General features: G+C 42.4%; 1 protein-coding gene across 1 annotated transcript in view; it reads left to right on the forward strand.

The window, feature by feature from the left end:
• Positions 1-19,223, forward strand: part of nlk2 (nemo-like kinase, type 2) — a 75,527-nt gene that overhangs the window by 29,818 nt on the left and 26,486 nt on the right. Inside the window, exons 2-5 of the mRNA XM_084351682.1 lie at positions 6,067-6,196; positions 10,257-10,312; positions 12,006-12,112; positions 13,119-13,204. Coding sequence (XP_084207808.1) covers positions 6,067-6,196; positions 10,257-10,312; positions 12,006-12,112; positions 13,119-13,204 — 379 coding nt within the window. The remainder of the gene's footprint in view (positions 1-6,066; positions 6,197-10,256; positions 10,313-12,005; positions 12,113-13,118; positions 13,205-19,223) is intronic.

The following is a 19,223-nucleotide window of genomic DNA, read 5'->3' on the forward strand; positions in this document are numbered from 1 at the left end:
TGAGGTTCCTGTGTTTAAAGATACAATAGTGCCAGTTGAGGGCAAGCGATGATGGATTTTGTCTCTAATAGTTAAAATTTTATCATTAAAGAAGCTCATGAAGTCATTACTACTGAGCGTTGTAGGAATACATGGTTCAGTAGAGCTGTGACTTTCTTTCAGCCTGGCTACAGTGCTGAAAAGAAACCTGGTGTTGTTTTTATTTTCCTCTATTAATGACGAGTAATAGCTTTCTCTGGCATTGCGGAGGGCCTTCCTATATATTTTAAGGCTATCTTTCCAGGCTAAGCGAGATTCTTCCAAATTGGTGGAACGCCATTTCCTTTCAAATTTCCGTGATGTTTGCTTCAATTTGCGGGTATCCGAGTTATACCAAGGTGCTAACCTCCTGTGTTTTATAGGTTTCTTTTTCAGAGGGGCAATAGAGTCCAGTGTTGTTCACAATGAGCCTGCAGTGCTATCAACAAGATGATCAATTTGTGAGGAACTGAGGTTAGCGGAGGAGTCCTTTATTATATTAAGACATGGCATTGAATTAAGTGCCAGCGGTATAATTTCCTTAAATTTAGCTACAGCACTATCAGATAGACATCTAGTTAAGGAGTTTTTGCCTAATGGTGTGTAGTCCAGTAATAGAACTTCAAAAGTTATTAAGTGATGGTCTGATAAAAGAGGATTCTGTGGAGAAACTGTTAGATTTTCAATCCCGATACCATAAGCTAGAACAAGGTCAAGGGTGTGGTCAAAACAGTTGGTTTATGTACACACTGAGAGAAGCCAATAGAGTCTAATAATGAGATAAATGCAGTACTAAGGCTATCATTAACGACATCCACATGAATATTGAAATCACTATTGAAATGACTTTATCTGATTTGAGGACTAGACTTGATAAAAACTCTGAGTAAGGACCAGGTGCTCGATACACTACAACAAATAGAACTGGCTGTAAAGTTTTCCACGTTGGATGTGAAAGACTAAGAACAAGGCTTTCAAATGAGTTATAATTTAATTTTGGTTTAGGATTGATTGACAGACTTAAGTCATAAATAGCTGCAACACCACCTCCTCGGCCGGAGCCTCGAGGAATGTGAGTATTAATGTGACTAGGGGGAGTGGATTCATTCAGGCTGACATATCCTTAAGGATGCAACCAGGTTTCAGTAAGACAGAATAAATCAATATTACCATCTGAAATTAAGTCATTTACTAATACAGCTTTCGATGACAGGGATCTGATGTTTAGGAGTCCACATTTAATTCTCTTGTTAGGGTCCGGGCAGCTAAGCTGCCAGGACACTATTGTATTCCTAGGAATTCTTTCTTTCTTTCTTTCTTTCTTTCTTCTTCTTCCGAGGAAGTCATACTTCCCATGGGCGAAAACTCACCAACTTTACAGAAATGTCCGGCCCCATGCCAGATTTACTTAATTCCAAGGACATGTCGATATTCCTCCTGGTGGGGGCACAATAAGCGTTTAAATTTAAAAACTTTAAAAATACCTACAAAATCAACAGTACATGCTACAGTTTTGAAACTTTCACCAAACTGTAGCCCCAATACTGCTGAAACTTTAGTCCACTTAAACTCATTACAAATTATGAAGTCCATCACTCAGTTTTTTTCAAAACCTGTAAAACTTATAAAACCTATCTCCTCCCACAATTTTTGCCCAATTGTCACCAAACTTGCTAGAGAGCATCTTCAGACCGTCCTCCACAAAACTTGTTTCTCGGATTTTTGATTTATCAAAAATTAAGCCTACAGTGCATCAAAATGTTTGACTGTAAACAGTACTGTAAACATATACTATCAAATTCTTGCTAAATACATTTTCAATCTTCCTGAAAAAAATTGAGAATATTTTGCAGTCATTGTTGATGGAGTTTGGCAAATATCAGAATTTTATCTCAAAAACTGAATTTTTGAGAACATTTTGAATTCTGCTCTCATGGGAACAACTGGAGTCAATGGAAGAGTGGCATTTTTAAACATCAAATTTTCTCTTATGAAGCAAAACACTTTAAGTTAAAAACAAATCACCAACATTTCCATGCTGTTAAGATGCAATTTATGTATTATCAGATTTTTGTTCAGGTAACAGAATTTCTGACATTTTGACCATTTTTGAAATCTGCCTTGACAACAGCTGCCCGGACAGTGACTCCCTGAGTCGACAAATGAAGCCACACAGCAGGTCTCACTTCCAGCCAATTAGCTCAGTGAGTTAGGAGCTGGTGCTTGGTGTCAGGGGTTGTGGGTTCAAGACCCAGCAAGGATGATGATGATGACAGATCAAAATATCAGATGTCCTCAACATGAAACACAAGACAATTGTCCTGACGGTGGCATCACAGCAAGCCTCTAAATTAAATAAAAACAAATAGCTTGGACTGGACCATGGATGAAAGCTAACCAAATTTTGCACAAAGGTCCAGTCTCATGCCAGATTACCTCAGCTGTAAACCCAAGCCAATAGTCCTGATGGTGGTGCTACAGCAAGCGTCTAAAGTTCAAAACTTTGAAAAATCATAACAAATCAACCATACTTGCTGCAGCTTCAGAACTCAATATTGAAGAAACTTTTGTACATTTAAACCTATTAAAAATCATGAAGTACATCACTCAGTTTTTTTTCAAAAACTGTAAAACTTCTTAAACCTATTTCCTCTCTCCTCCTTTGATTTATGAAAAATTGAGCCTCAAAAACTGAATTTTTCACAGCATTTTATATTTTTCTTTCATGTGAACAATTGGAGTCAATGCAGTAATGACATAGCTAAACATCAGTTATTCACTTATGGAGCAAATCAATCATTTTCAAAAACATCTCCATGCTGTCTAGATGCAACATGTGTATTTTCAGATTTTTTTCCTAATAACTGAATTTTTTATTACTTTGTGTTTGTTTTGTGGTGATGTAATTCCAGTCCAAACATAGGTGGCGGTAATGTGCTTTAATGCTGATTGACACCCTCCATTTAAACTGAAGAAGGAGAATCACTTAAAGTTGATCCAGCTGAGAGTAGGAAACAGGATCAGTGATCTAGTTCAGTGAGTGGGAAACATATATATAAAAAAATCACAGCAAAACAAAGATTAAATCAAGAGAGCAGTATTTCAAACTGGTAAGGATCAGATTTGTCTGTTGGCTGGTAACAATAACTTCATATTTAAAGGAGAATTGTTATTTATAATTCAACATGTTGTAATCCAGGTAATGTGTTGAAATATTAAAAATAACTTAAAATGACCACAAATGCAAACACTTAATGAGACAGAGCAAATTCCTTTCAAGCCCCTTTGATTGATTCAGAACAGAATGTGTTTTTCCACCTCAAACTAAAGCAGAGCAGAGAGTACCTAATTAGAGTGACAACACCTGTGCAACACACTCCTGAGGGTAAAATGAGTAGGCTACATGCAATATGTTCTTAGTTTTAAATGAAATATTAACAAATTAAATAGGTTTGCAAAACATGCAAATTGTCTCTTGAAATGGTTTATGCGCCTCGCTCTCTGTGTATTTTAAAGGTAATTTTAAAGATGGTGTTCTATTATGTCATGTGCTCATCTGACAGTGTATAGCTTACTCACTTTGTGAAGCCTCACATGATCTGTCACTAGCCAGCTAACTAAGTGAGATAGAAGATGGACTTAGGTGTCAAAGGTTGTAAGTTCAAGCCTCAACTAATGCAAAATGAACATTATGATGTCAACTGTCTGTCTTCCTGTTCTACACTTTGTTGCTCAGCCTCAGAGTTGCCTAAATTTGCCAAAAATAGCCCGGACCCGACCCATCGCTGCGCAGCAGCTATAATCTTGTTTTGAAATTGCAGAGTTGCTGTTAATTTTATTAGATTTTCATGCACAACTCCTCTTCTGCTGACTTTTCATTTGATTAATTTAGGTGGTCGGGGGGCAGACAAAGTCTCAATAAAGTTTTGGGTGTGCAACTGATCTAATGGAAGCTCAGAGAAGCATGTAAGACTGCAGCTCTGCCTCCTGGTCTCAACTCTGGGTTGTCAGGCTGGTGGGTCAGATTTCTAGAGATGAGAGCCGTTCCGTCCAAAGTGGTATGGATGCCGTCTCTCCTAATCAGACCAGGTTTTCCCCAGAAAGTCCGCCAATTATCAACAAAGCCCACATCGTTTGCTGGACACCACCTCGACAGCCAGCGGTTGAATGATGACATGCGGCTAAACATGTCATCACTGGTTAGATTTGGCAGGGGCCCAAAGAAAACTACGGAGTCCGACATTGTTTTGGCATAGTTACACACCGACTCAACATTAATCTTAGTGACTTCCGACTGGCGTAGCCGGGAGTCATTACTGCCGACATGTATTATGATCTTACTATATTTACGTTTAGCTTTAGCCAGCAGTTTCAAATTTGATTCGATGTCGCCCGCTCTGGCCCCTGGAATGCATTTCACTATGGTCACTGGTGCCGCTAACTTCACGTTTCGTACTATGGAGCTGCCAATAACCAGATTTGGTTTCTCAGCGGGTGTGTCGCTGAGTGGAGAAAATCTGTTAGAAACGTGAAGCGGCAGATGGTGTACCGTGGGCTTTGCCTTGGTACTATGCTTCTTTCGATTAGTCACCCAGCCGCCCTGCTCTCCCGGCTGCTCGGGAGTTGCCGAGGGACGGCTAACTGAAGCTACAGTTGCTCGGTCCGCACTAGCTAAGGGGGCCTGGCTAACTGCAGCAGTTACAGTCGGAGTTTCCATGCTGCGGAGCCGAGCCTCCAACTCACTGAGCCTCGCCTCCAACACTACAAATAAACTACACTTAATACATGTACCAGTATCACTAAGGGAGGCAGAGGTGTAACTGAACATCTGGCACACCGAGCAAGAGAAAAGAGGAGAGCGAGAGGGAGAGAGAGAAGCCATCGCTAGCTGATAGCGGCTAAGCTAGGATACGATAGATTTGCTAGCAGAGCTAAGAGAGCTACAAACAGCAGTAAGTTTAGCGACTAAGCTATAAACACAGAGTACTGTTGAATGCTTTAGTGGACTAGTACGTGCTTAATTGTAAGCGGGAATTCGGCCACTGCAGTAAGGAATATAACAATAATCTGCTCGGACGAGCCGGAGCAGCACAGGTATGCTATCACTATCAGTAACACAACAACAGGAAATGACGCAGTGACGCAATGACGCAATGACGCAACACGCTTACCGTAGTACGTAGCAGACGGAAGATCAGAGTGAGAAAAACTTTACCAGGGCCTTGGTAATTACTGGAGCTGTAATTTTCCGCAGGGGGACAACTTTGGGAACCTAGTGGAAGCACACATGATTGTTAAAAGGAACTGATTCCCTGCTTTAGTTTTAGGCAGTGGTCCCACACTATCAACAAGCACTCTATCAAATGGTTCACCTGTTACTCGAATGGGACAGAGAGGAGCAGGCAGGGATCACCTGATTTGGTTAACCAACCACCTGACACACATGACAAGTATGGCAGTACTGCACCACATCAGATTTAAGTTCTGGCCAAAAGAAATGTTTATGGACTCTGTTATAGGTTTTTGTGACCCCCATGTGTCCCGACCATGGGTGGTCATGAGCTACAGACAACACCTGGGAACGAAAAGCTGTAGACACAACAACCTGATGAATCCCACCCCAGTCCTCATTCTCTGAGACATCACTAGCCCAGTGACGCATCAACAGGCCGTTATCAAGGACAAAGGCCACTTTCTTCTGCTTAGAAAGATTTTGTTGAAAGAAAAAACAAAGCCCTCTGCCCCTGCTGGACACATAACACTGGCCAGTAGTCACTAAGTTATTCTAGTGTGAACCTAAATGTTGGTTCATACATGTCTGAATTATTAAATAATTGTCAAAGTTATTGTACCAACCAACAGTACCAAAATACTGTTAGTATTGCCACTGAATCATAGTAATAATGTCCTCTACTCTATTCTGTTGTAATGTTGGCTTGTCACTAATCTCATTTTCTTAACCTTTCAGCCTCTTGTAAAGCACTTTGTAGCCTAGGTTTTCAAAGGTGCTATATGAATAAAATCTTACTTACTTACATACTTACCCAGGTCAGTGACTGACCCCAGAGATGGAAAACGAGTCGCCCTCAAAAAGATGCCCAATGTCTTCCAAAACCTTGTTTCTTGCAAGAGGGTATTTCGGGAGCTGAAGATGCTGTGTTTCTTCAAACATGAAAATGTAAGTATGCACGGTAGTGCTAAAAAATGTCTTACTACAAATACAATCACACTGTTTGACCCCCTGTCCACATGGTACTGTGGAACTCTGGATGCTGAAACAGGACAATTCAGTCCTGTTGTTTCCAAAATAACCATATTAGCCCTATTGCAGAAGCTATATAGCTATATATAATTATACAAGCCTATAATGTAAGTTACAACAAGGTAGAGCACAAATTACAGCAATAACTTCCTTTTTGTTGCCAGTTTATGAGCTTAGACAGTCCAATACAACAGCAATTAAATAAAGCCTGCATTCAAGAAGGTTCTAAACTTTTTCAAGAGGTGGTTCCAAGTTTGTGGTCATTTTGAAAGCCTTTTGTGTTGCTGTTTGAATCGCATTATGCTTAAAGGTGTTTCTTATATTTAAGGCTATCCTCACTGACAAATATGGTGGACAGAACGTTATAAACAACTCTGATTATAACGAATACAATACAGTCAACAGCAGAAATGCACACAGAAACCAGAAATGCAGAAAAATTCATCTGGCCTCTGACCTCCCTCACTAGTGCAAGAAGCTGGATGGTGTGAAATGCTTTTACTACAATGCAATCTGTATCATCATCCCATTGCTAACATTTGTTGTTGCGTATTCTCAGTCATCCAGGTCAAGGTAATTGTAAGTGCTATATCGTAGGCAACTGGATTTGTTTCAGTTTCTTGAAGACATTTCACCTCAAATCCAGGAGGCTTAGAAGCCTAAAATATACACACCTGAACAAAATCTTAAAGGTGACTTATTATGCTCATTTCTGCTTGTTGACATGGGTCCTTGATGTCTAAATGAAATGATAGTAACATGCTTTGGTCGAAAAAAAAACAAAGGATTGAGCACAGCAGGGTTCTTTACACACCAGTTTCACAGCCCTGCTCTAAGTGGCCGGTTTGAGCACATTTCCTTTTAATGCTAATGAGCTACTGCGTGCGCCGCCCACCTCTTCCTGCCGGGCGGAAGACGTGAGGACGGCATCGCGTGACCATGGCAACGAGCAATACACAACGCGAAGCAACTTTTCTGTGTCCGTGCCTGCATATAACTGATAGTAGCACAGCAGACATGTAGCAGGTAGCCCCTGTCTCCGGCTCCAAAACAAAGTAGTGATTGCTTTACTGCAGATAACGTTTTGGTGCTCTCAGGTCTGGTCTCTCATGCCAGCAGCTAACGCTACACACGCATTACATGTATACCAACACACAGGAAGTTGTTCGACAGCCAACTTACTCCTGGGCATCTAACACACAGTCCTTTAGCACAACATGCTAATCAATGTAGCTCACTGGCCATGAATAACAGACCATTTCATTCCGTCTCCTCTGCGTGTTACGGCGGAACAGTAGCTCACAGTCTGCGAACAACTGAGACATTTCACAACGTCTCCTCTGCGTGTTCACGGCGGGACAGTAGCTCACCGGCCGCTAACAACTGAGACCACTCCATACAATCTTCTCTGCGTGTTCACGGCGGGACAGTAGCTCACCGGCCGCTAACAACTGAGACAATTTCATACCGTCTCCTCTGCCTGTTCAATGTTGATAACTTCAAATGTAACGTTAGTTCAGCCTCATATTTACATCGACGCTAAGCGTTAGCTCGTGTGCTAAACAGCCAAAGTAACACAAACTATACTGTTAAATAAATACTTACATCATCTGTGGCGTTGCCAGCGTTGTACTGACCCTGGTTGCTGAAACAGTCCGACGTGAAGTGACTGGCACAGACCATAACGCTTTTGCTCACTGAAGCTGGGACGTTTCCCTGATGAATAAAATGTAGCCACTATGCTCTTTGCTAGGGAGGCGATGTAGCAAAACATGAGGATCCGTGCATCCGGTTGTACATGGTAGCGGTCAGGATGTCGCGTACAAGTAAGCGAGAACGAGAAAATGGCGGATCCTCATTCAGGTAGCTGGCTTAGTGTGGGAGGAGATACCCAGCGCGTAGGCTGGAGTATTCAAATCACCCGGACTGTTACGTAACAGTCCGGGTGAAATCCAAATGGCTCGTTTAGAGACTCAATTCCTGACTCCGGTAGTTTACAAAACATTGACTTAGTTGTCGAAAATCACTCTTAAGGGGGTGGGGAGGCACTACGGATACGCAAATATACATACTAAAGCAAGGAAAAAGTGAGTTTTGCATAATATGTCCCCTTAAAGACCGGGCGAAAATTACAATATTCGCATTTCGCGGTGGTGGATCATAACCAGGTTGTAAGTAGAGCATCAAAATGCAAAAAGAAGAAACAGGAGCAAGAGACGAGAAATAGAGTAGGCAATTTATTGAAAACTGTATTTAAACTCAAACAGGCTGTTTATCAGCTGATCAAAAGTTTAAGACCATGGCCTTAAAAAGTCAAAATTCACGCTAAAATCTGGCCCTCATGTCATTTTCTGTCAGACATTCACACTGTCATGACCTCCTTGATGGCAGAGGCAAAAAGGCTTTCTGTCTTTTGAACGTGGCAGGATTGTTGAGCTGCACAAGCAAGGCCTCTCGCAACGTGCCATCGCTGCCGAGGTTGGATGCAGTAAGACAGTCATTTTAAATTTCTTGAAAGATCCTGAGGGTTATGGGACAAAAAAGTCAAGTGGTAGACCCAAAAAAATTTCACCTGTGCCAAGCCGGAGGATCTGACTGTGAAGACACAGGTTGATCCTCGACCCAAATCAAGGCCCTTACTGATGCTGACTGCAGCCCAATAACCATAAGACGGCATCTGCGAGAGAAGGGCTTAAAGAACAAAAAATGTCTCCAAAGACCATGTCTCCTCCCACGCCACAAACTTGCCAGTTTGGACTTTGCAAGGGAGCACCAAACATGGGACATTGAAAGGTGGAAGAAAGTTTTATCCTTTTATCCTATTCTACGCGGCACAGTGGAGGAGGCTCCTTCATGGTTTGGGGTGCTTTTTCCTTCAATGGAACAGTGGAGCTTCAGGTTGTGCAGGGGCGTCAAACGGCGGCTGGCTATGTGGAAATGTTGCAGCGGGCATCCCTCTTGACTGAGGGCCCTCGTCTGTGCGGTGATGGCTGGGTCTTTCAACCGGACAACGCTGCAGTTCACAACGCCTGCCTGACGAAGGACTTCTTCCAGGAGAATAACGTTGCTCTTTTTGACCATCCTGCGTGTTCCCCTGATCTAAATCCCATTGAGAACGTTTGGGGATGGATGGCAAGGGAAGTTTACAAAAACAGACGTCAGTTCCAGACTGTGGATGAAGCCATCTTAACCACATGGAGCAACGTTCCCACCAGCCTCCTGGAAACACTCGCATCAAGCATGCCTAAATGAATTTTTGAAGTGATCATCAAGAACGGTGGGGCTACTCACTACTGAGTCCTTTTTTGACACTTTTAATTCGTTTTTAAGTTTTTTTTGGGCTTAAGGTCTTAAACTTTTGATCAGCTGATGAACAGCCTGTTTGAGCTTAAATGCAGTTTTCAGTAAATTGCCTACTTTGTTTTTTTGTCTCTTGCTCCTCCTGTTTCTTCTTTTTGCATTTTGAAGCTCTACTTACAACCTGGTTACGATCCACCACCGCGAAATGCAGATGCTTGTAATTTTCCCCCGGTCTTAAGATTTTGTTCAGGTGTGTAGCTCTTAAGATAATAATAATAGAAATAATATGATTATTTATTTGTGATATGCTACTCTATGAATGTATCACTTTACCGAGAACTGAAGATGACATTTGGAAAGTATCATTGGACAAATGCAGTGTCAGTGTTGTTTTCTGGTTGTTGATTGGTCAGGGACGACGCCTCCGTTGCATCATTTTACATTTTGGCCAAGACATGGGACTATGGTTGCAGCTCCACTTACCTAATTTGCATGTTGAAATCGGATCACAAAATGGGCACAATTATAATATTAGAACACTCACTGATACCAAGTGTAAATGCAAAGGTTCTGAGATGTAATTATTCAGAAAACGGATACCACGTAATAGCCTGAAAAATCTTTCTTTTTTTTTTTTTTTAAAAGAGACATACCTTGGCTTTAACTCTCTCCTCAGGTACTCTCTGCTCTGGACATACTACAACCTCCACACATTGACTACTTTGAAGAAATGTATCCTTTACTGTTGATTAATTTAAAGATGGTTTCAGGCATTTAATGTATTTATATGTACAATAAAATTCTTAACCTGTGGCTAGGCAGCATGGATTGTTTTTAGGCAATGGAACAACTCCGTAGTGTCCAATCAATGTTCCAAGATAATTCTCTCAGCTGGAACTCTATTGGTTGCAGCTATGACTATGCATGAACTTGCATGAAGTTTGAAGCTGTCCTCAGCATGCAGCTAAGGGTGTGATGGGGTGGGGGTTGTTGTTAGGCTTCAAAAACCCTTTGTTTAAGGTCATGTAAGGCGTTTACGTTCAGTAAGTAGGATGATAATGCGGACATATTTCTCACCTCGTTACCACCTCATCCCAAACAAACTCAGTGAAGTTGTTGAAGTTGAGACATGCATGATGTGTAATATATGATATACAGTATATATAGTGCTGTTGTGTATTGTAGGAACTATTTGTTTGTTCTTAGCTTTTAGTTATCATTTTTTCTAATAAGTACTTTGTTGTTTGATTACTCTAGATGTAGATTAGAATTTGATAGTATTTTTCATTGCAAGTTGCTTATTTAGTTTAATTATTTCCTTGTTTAGTTTTGTGTAGTTAGTATTTTATTTTGTGTTTGATTGGGAATTTGGGTAATACTGTGGGCACCCATAGGTAGAAGGGTAGGTTTTATTTTTTATACCAGAGCAGAAGAGGCATGCAAGATTCCTTTGTTCTTTGTTTGCTTGCTTGCTTTTTGGGAAAATAAACCTTGAAACCAAAGGAACTTTGAACGGACATTGAACTTTTGCCTGCGTACATTTCAAGCCCCTGATGCAGCAGTGGCTCTTTGATTTACTTCGGATTTCTTGACAAATGGCCACTGCATGTGTTATTATATATATTTGTGATTTATGAAAGAAGCCTTGCTAAAGCTTAACATAAGAACCTAAAGTAAGTTTTGATCATTCATATAATAGTACACTTAAAATGTTTTCCCCCCTTGCCTTTTGTTGGCCTCTGACATATTGAATGTATCCTCTTAATTAAGTTTGGTATTTTTGGCACCCCCTATGGGTGCCAAAATGATGATTTATGATCACTTGACAAATTATTGATCAGTTATGGCATTTCCTTTGTCAAGTTAGATGAATGATGGTGGGCATTTTTTTCAACTGAACTTGCTCATTGATTATTAAAATGTCAGTCCTGCTGTATACCAGTTTTGGTGTTGATAAACTCAAAACTGATTTTACTGTTCTATGGTCCAAAGGGCTTTTTTGTAGAGTCCTATTCATTTTGATTATTCTGACTTAAAGTGTGAGGCCAATCAGACTCATATTTATTTGGAAGCACTTGCATATCACTTACAATTATTGGGCCAAGTTTCGTACTTCTAGCTCATTCCAACTTACAGCAATTTGATGTGACAGAAAAAATAATAATGATAAACACAGTGGAGTTCTATGCCTTTGGGACTTCAACCCTAATGACATCTGGGATGAAATGACTGTAGGGTCATAAATGTAATGTGGCAGCCCAAAGGAAACAGGAGCCATTCTGATATTCTGGCTTAAACCTGAATTTAAGATATTAAGTACAGAACTTTAGAATGACAGTGCCATTTTCCTGTGGCTTTCAGTGAGATTTGCTGTTTGTGCTCTTGGATATGTTTTTGTTTTTTTCCTTAATTTCCCATTGGTCAGCTATGTGGTGACTGAACTGATGCAAAGTGACCTCCATAAGATCATCGTATCACCACAGCCTCTGAGCTCAGACCATGCCAAAGTCTTTCTTTATCAGATCTTACGAGGTAGGTTCTCTTCTTGTTGTTATTGTCCATAAGATGTTCTCAATTTTAACAGCAGTCAGGATGGAATGTGAAGATGTGTTTACAGGAAGTGCACGGTGGAAACCAAGTCAAATTATTGTCAATCTTTTTCAACATAGAATATTTTAGTGCTTCCAGAGGGAGGTTACAGCAGCCCAAAAGTCTAGCTAAAATGAGATAGAGGGCATAACATGCAAAAATCAATAGATATGAGCAGTGTGTACCTGGAATATTATGTAAATTTGACTATTTAGTTATTAAAGCTGATCTGGCTGCTGTCCTCTGAACTCTAAACAACTTAAATTCAAATAATGTTTGTAACCACCATCACTGGTCAACATTACATGTATAATGTTTAGTTTCATTGATGGTAGCTTCAATCAAATTAAGGTTAAGTGGGAGTGTCTGTAAATAATAGGTGAATGAAAAGAGCCTGAGATGTGAATTTTTATTTAAGAATTCCTGTTGTAAGTAACTGCCTTTTTTATTATTTGTGTAAAGCAAATAATCATGCATCATGACCCCATGCTGTAATGCTATCAACATATTAAATATATAATAACAAATGTCAATTCTCCAGACCCTTTTAAATATTTTGCTTTGTTTCCTATCCCATCCTAATCAAGATATTTCCTATTCCAAAATCCTTCTGTCCCATGGAGAGCTGGCCCTTTTTTCAATCTATAAATTGGACATTGTTGATAGACATAAGGCTTATGCCTGTTTCAGAATTACATAACTCTAGTGGAGATACATCTGACACACACTGACTAACAAAATGTACTGCCAGTATATGAGCAGACAACAATTTGGACACCTTTGCAAGATCCTGTAATTATCAGCTCACTCACTCAACCTGTTTGTTGAATGAGTGCTGTATTAGTTGTGGTTTCAAAAATTGGGACTTGAAAACAGGATTGTAACATCTGATATCTGGTGTAATGTTCTAGTTTGTTGTCTCTTTCTCTTCAACCATCACCACCACCAGGTCTCAAATACCTTCATTCTGCTGGGATTCTACACCGAGACATCAAACCTGGCAACCTCCTGGTCAACAGCAATTGTGTGCTTAAGGTGTGTGGTACAAGTCAGTGGCTACCCTTTTTCATGTCATCTGAACATGTTGAAGAGAAAGTCAAAATTCACATACCATCTGAGGATAATGTGACAATAACGGAAGCCTCTGTAAATTGTCTTTGCCTGTCTATGTAAAAGTGAAAAAGTTGCATCTTTTTTTTTTTCAAAGTCTTTTTAAGACTATCTTGGAAAGAGTTTGATTGAGCTCCCATGGTCATTTTTCAGGCTGTAGTTGTGGGTATTTGTACTGTATAGAGGTTGACTGATTAATTGGTTTTGCTGATTAATCGGCGCCTATAGGACCTTTTAAAAACTATTGTCATTGGCTGAACTTGGCTCTGATAGTTTCCGCCGGCTGCGCAGCCTCCACCAGCCATGCACTGGCGTACATTACCATTTTGCATGGAGGATACGCTGAGTCAATCATCATCATTTGAGGGCCACTTCTGCTGAAAATATCCGTGTGCGCGTGATTGTCTCCTGATAATCTGACGTAAACAAATTGACACAGACTTTGGTAACTGTTGTACGTTAATGTTAGATATTCAGCAGCCATACATGTGCGACAGACTTTAAAATGAATGTCATGTTTTTCAATGTAGACTAAGAGAGAGACTAACATTACATCAGAGATATTTTTTTCATAAAGTAATTCTCCACTCCATGAAATACCTTCAACACATTACTCTGGCGATAGGGTTAGAAAATATGGGCTAATGTTAAATCTTTGCGGTCCCGTCGTAATGTTAAACGTTGAAACAGCTGATTTAGTCATTTCTAAGGATTTGTGGTGATATTTTGTCGCTTTCCTCCGATCCGAGCCGGCTAGCTCAACCCACACTAGCCTACGAGCTACAGCCATGGCTTCCGACAACACCACCCTCATAAAAGCAAATGAACAAATATCCGACCTTAAGGACGACATCCGTCGACTCTCCCAGGAGTTGCAGAATAAACAGGCCCTGTTGACCTCCTGTCTGGACATTGCCCACGAACAATCCAAGCATATAGTCTCGCTCAAAGCGGCCCTCCAGGAAACTGCTCCACGGGATACCTCCACCTATCTGTGGCCTTTCACTTCCTCAACCCCCAGCCTCCAGTCATCCTGGGCTGAAGTTGTGATCTGCGGCAGAAAGGGAGCCCAGGATGCGACTGCCTCCCCTCCTCGCCTGAGCCTCTCCGACCAATTTGACGCCCTGGCCGACAATCCAGATCTTCGGGGGCCCCGCCGCCTGCTCTCTACACATGGCCGCTGCGGGCTGCCTGACTGGGGAAGCCGCTGGCCCCTCTCCGCCTGGGACCGCTGGTGCTCCGGACTCGGTCTCGGGTGGCTCCACGTCCAGGATGGCTGGTCCTACACCTGCAGCCGGTGGCGTCCCTGCGGCTTCCTGGCGTCGGTGGCGTCCCCGGTGCCTCGGCGGCTGTTGGTGCGTCTTCTCCCCGCTCCGGCTGCCCTGTGTCTGGGATCATCCTGGCGGTGAGAGAGGGCCGGAGTCGCTGTGCTTCGGTCACGGATTGCCAACTGTCTTCCAGGACAACCACCTCTCGCCGCAAATTCCTAAAGGAAGCCGTTCTCCGACGCTCTGGAGGCGTGCGCCACCCGACACCGCTGGCGGACTCTCTTCCTCCTGGGGCCGGGGCAGCTGACCCACCGCAACACCTGTCCTGCCGGGCACAGTCGCCGATCCTGGCGATCGGCTCAACTTCATCCTCGCCCACTCTTTCCACCACCCTGATCATTGGGGACTCCATTACACGGAATATCCGCTTTTTCAATGCCACCACCTGTTGTCTCCCCGGTGCCACAGTCCTGGATATCCTGGGAAAACTTCCTGGGCTGCTGCAGTCTCTCCCGTCCTCCATTACCTGACTAGTTGTGCACATAGGGACCAACGACATGGCTCGGGGTGCCTCTGAACTGACAGAACGTGCTTTTATCTCCCTCCTGGACTTCCTTCGCACTTGTGGAAAATCTGTTTTTATTTCTGGTCCCATTCCCACATTTGGTCGCGGCGACGCACGCTTCTCCAGATTACTCATGCTCAACACCTGGCTCAAACCTGCCTGCTACGTCCGAGGTTTTAACTTTACGGACAATTTTAATCTCTTCTGGAACCGCCCCTCCTTTTTTAAATCCGATGGCATCCATCCTAGCACCACAGGTGCTTGCATGCTTGCAGCCAATATCCAATATTCCATACATTATGCTCCACGTGACTGACTATTTACACCAGACACCCCCTCCATAGACGCTCTTCCTCACCCCACGCCAGCAGCAGTACAAAGCACAGTCGAGCTCTCTAGCACCCCCCGTCCCTCCCACTCAGCCAATAAAATCCATCTGGTCCGCCGGTGCCTACCCCATGCTCCCACCATCATTGCAACTGTTTAACAGGCCCCCAAAACCAAACAATGACTTTCTACATGACTTTGCTGCTCTGCTCACCCACCTATCCACCCTTTCACCAAACAACATAATACTGGGAGATTTTAACATTCACATGGACAACACCAACAACCCACTTACCAAAGACTTTACATCCTGCCTCGACAGTTTTGGATTTCAACAGCACACCGATACCCCCACTCACTCCAAGGGTCATATTCTGGACTTAATCTGCTGCTCTGGTGTTTCCCCTTCTGATCTAACTGCAGTTGAACTCCCCATAACCGACCATTTCCTCCTCTCATTTAATGTAAAACTCCCTCTCTCCACTACCAAGCTCCCCCGTCTCATTTCTTTTCGCAATATTAAGGACAGTAACTTAGATTCCCTCTCCTCCAGCATCGTCTCCCTCATGGCCACTCACAACTCAGTCACCCTCGAACAGCTGGTTTCACACTACAACACTGGACTCCAACACATACTCAACTCCCTTGCTCCACTAAAAACCAGATCTGTCTCCTTCTCCCTTTCCGCTCCCTGGTTTACCCCCGAACTTCGACTCATGAAAGCCAAAGGACGACAACTCTTTATCATTTATCTCTTTCCCCTTGGCAATATCTTCCACAAACATAACATCACTTTTCACTGCTACGCAGATGACACCCAGCTCTACCTCGCCAGCAAGCCCACTTCCAACCTCCCGCCCTCCTCCCTTACTGACTGCTTAACTGAAATAAAATCCTGGTTCACTTGAAATCTACTAAAACTCAACTCTTACAAAACTGAGATTCTTCTCATTGGCACACAATCAACACTTTCCAAAACCGACAGTTTCCCCCTAATCATTGATCACTGCTCCGTTTCCCCCTCCCCACAGGTTAAGAGTCTGGGTGTCATCCTCGACAGTACACTTTCCTTCCAATCTCACATCAACAACATCACCCGGTCTGCTTACTTCCACCTACGCAACATCAACCGCCTCCGCCCCTCCCTTACTCCACATACCACTGCTATCCTTGTCCTCATCACCTCCCGCCTGGATTACTGCAACTCCCTCCTCTCACCCACAAATCCCTGCACAAACTTCAACTGGTCCAGAATTCAGCTGCCGTGTCATCACCATAACCCCCTCCATCCACCACATCAATCCCGTCCTACAGCAGCTCCACTGGCTCCCGGTCAAGTCCCGCATTGACTTCAAAATCCTTCTGCTTACATTTAAGGCCAATCACAATCTTGCCCCCCCATATCTTTCCAATCTTCTCCATATTGCCACTCCCTCTCGCACCCTCCGTTCATCCTCCTCCATTCTGCTGACTGTCCCCCCTGCCCGTCTCACCACCGTGGGGAGCAGAGCTTTCAGCCGCTGAAATGAAAGAAAATGTATTATTATTATTATTATTATTATTATTATTTTACCGGAGGCTGACAAGTGTGGCATTCAAGTCATAGTCAAGTCTAGTCTTGCATAGCCAGACCTCTCTCATCTGATCTGTTTTCATTTTATTCTCCCTACAAGTTATCTAGTCTTGAATATATAACGCAACACCATAACCTTGTCCACGATAGGGACAGGGCACTGAAAGCAGCTAGGCAGGCATGGTCCGTGCATGAAGTATAATGAATCTGCATTGTTTACGTTGTATAATGAAACATCCCATTTTTGGGGGTATTTCCTATTTCATTGTCATAAGACGTGTAATGCAATTCAGCGCCACAAAGCGTTCGCTTGTTCCTTTATCCAACTTGTACAATGAAATTGTACTTGTACAATTGGGAATTGTGCATATTCCCGAAGTTAGGAGGATTCTAAAGGGTCTGTGCATGAAGTATAATGAATCTCCATTGTTTACGTTGTATAATGAAACATCCCATTTTTGAGGGCATTTCCTATTTCATTGTCGTAAGACGTGTAATGCAGCTTGTTCCTTTATCCAACTTGTACAATGAACATTGAAAAAGGAAGTCGAGTGCCGGAAACAGCCTTCAAAGTAAAAGTTGGGTGTTTTGAAGCGTGTTGGCCGCAGCTGTCAGTTTTTATGAGAGCGAAATGAAATAAATACAACCTAACAACAAATAGCCTAAATAATTTAGATAATTCATAACTGTTATACAGTGATATTTTCCGCCACTTTCCCACAACTGATAGAGATAATCACCGGGATTTTCAAAGTAAACACACCGTGTTTGAGACGGAGACTGAGCTGCTGCTGCTGCAGTCTTCATGAAGTAAGTCAAACTTTATCGTTGTTTACCTTATCCACCAAACGTCTCCGACCAAACACTGTTTAAATTTGTTGACCTGCCAGGAACTTAGTTCGTAGCCTGTGCTAACAATGCTATTTTGTTTGCAGGTAAAGTTGCTAGCTGTTGTAGCTAAACAGCTGTTGTAACGTTATGCTAACGTTACTCGTTTGTTATTATCAGCTGTTTTGCACGACCATCTAAGTCATCTAAGTCTAAGTCAACACACAGAGGCAAAATGTGTGGGATGGCTGATAAATAAAGACGGAAGATAAAATATAGAAGATATTAAAAATACAGGATGTACAAATTCTGCATTAATGTAATGCAAAGATTCAAGGGCAGAGGTGGGTTTGAGTGCAGGAGTGCAAGAGTCAGTGTCAGTGTCAGTGGGGGTGGGGGTGGGGGACCCGGGACTTGTTGAGGATCCCAACTGCATGAATACAAACAACAAATACAATACCACAGTGATTTAAAATGACTTCATTTTCTGGGACCAGTATGAGCTACTACATGTTTCATGTGGATAATGTACAAAGATTAACCATCTCTTCTGATTAAAAGACAGTGTTTAAATACAAAACTGAATCAGTGTTGAAACTCCTTCACTCCTCCTGAGGTGAGCGACACTCCTTCCACATAGATAAAAGATAGATTTCTCAGTAATAAATTACTAAAAACGGATAAAAACACAGCAGTTTTTGCACATAGTTATTGCCTGAGGGGAGGATGGGGAACAGGGAGTGTCCGGGGTGCGAGGTGTCCTGCTGGACTAAGGACGCAGCCCTGGGGGAGGCCAGTGTATGCTGAGTGATGCTGGAGGAGGTGTGGTGGCTGATCCTGACGCACTGTTGGTAAGGAAGTCCTTAATCCACCTGCAGAGAAGGTCTCCCAGACCCAGTGTTTGTAGTTTGTCAGTTAGTTTTCTGTGTAGTGGATCTATTGGTTCTGTATGCAAATTGGTGTTGGTCGAGGTCAGGAGGGATGCATGCCTTAATGTGGGGCAGTACCAGTCTTTTCAAGCATTTTCATAATCACCGACGTGAGGGTAATCATTCAGGCTTGTGATGGCTGAGGTTTTGGGTAAGGGGTTTTGGTGGCAGTTTTCAGACATCTGCCTCTCCAAGGGTCTCATAAGCTCTCCACTCTGGTCCTCTGGAAACTGCAATAAAAGGTAATATTTTGTTAGGTTTAAAAACAGATGTCTTACATAAAGACTGCATAAAGAAATATATGGCCGAGGTTCATCTTTCCTCTTTATTTTGATGGTGTCAACTGTACATCCACAGATGAACAGTGTATTAATTGTAGCTTTAGTTTTTACTCACTAATTATAGGGATACATGACATTAATTATATTATTTAGAATATTTCTGCTGGTAACTG

This window comes from Pagrus pagrus (genome assembly GCF_965226575.1).
Source record: "Pagrus pagrus genome assembly, chromosome: 4".
Taxonomy (NCBI): domain Eukaryota; kingdom Metazoa; phylum Chordata; class Actinopteri; order Spariformes; family Sparidae; genus Pagrus; species Pagrus pagrus.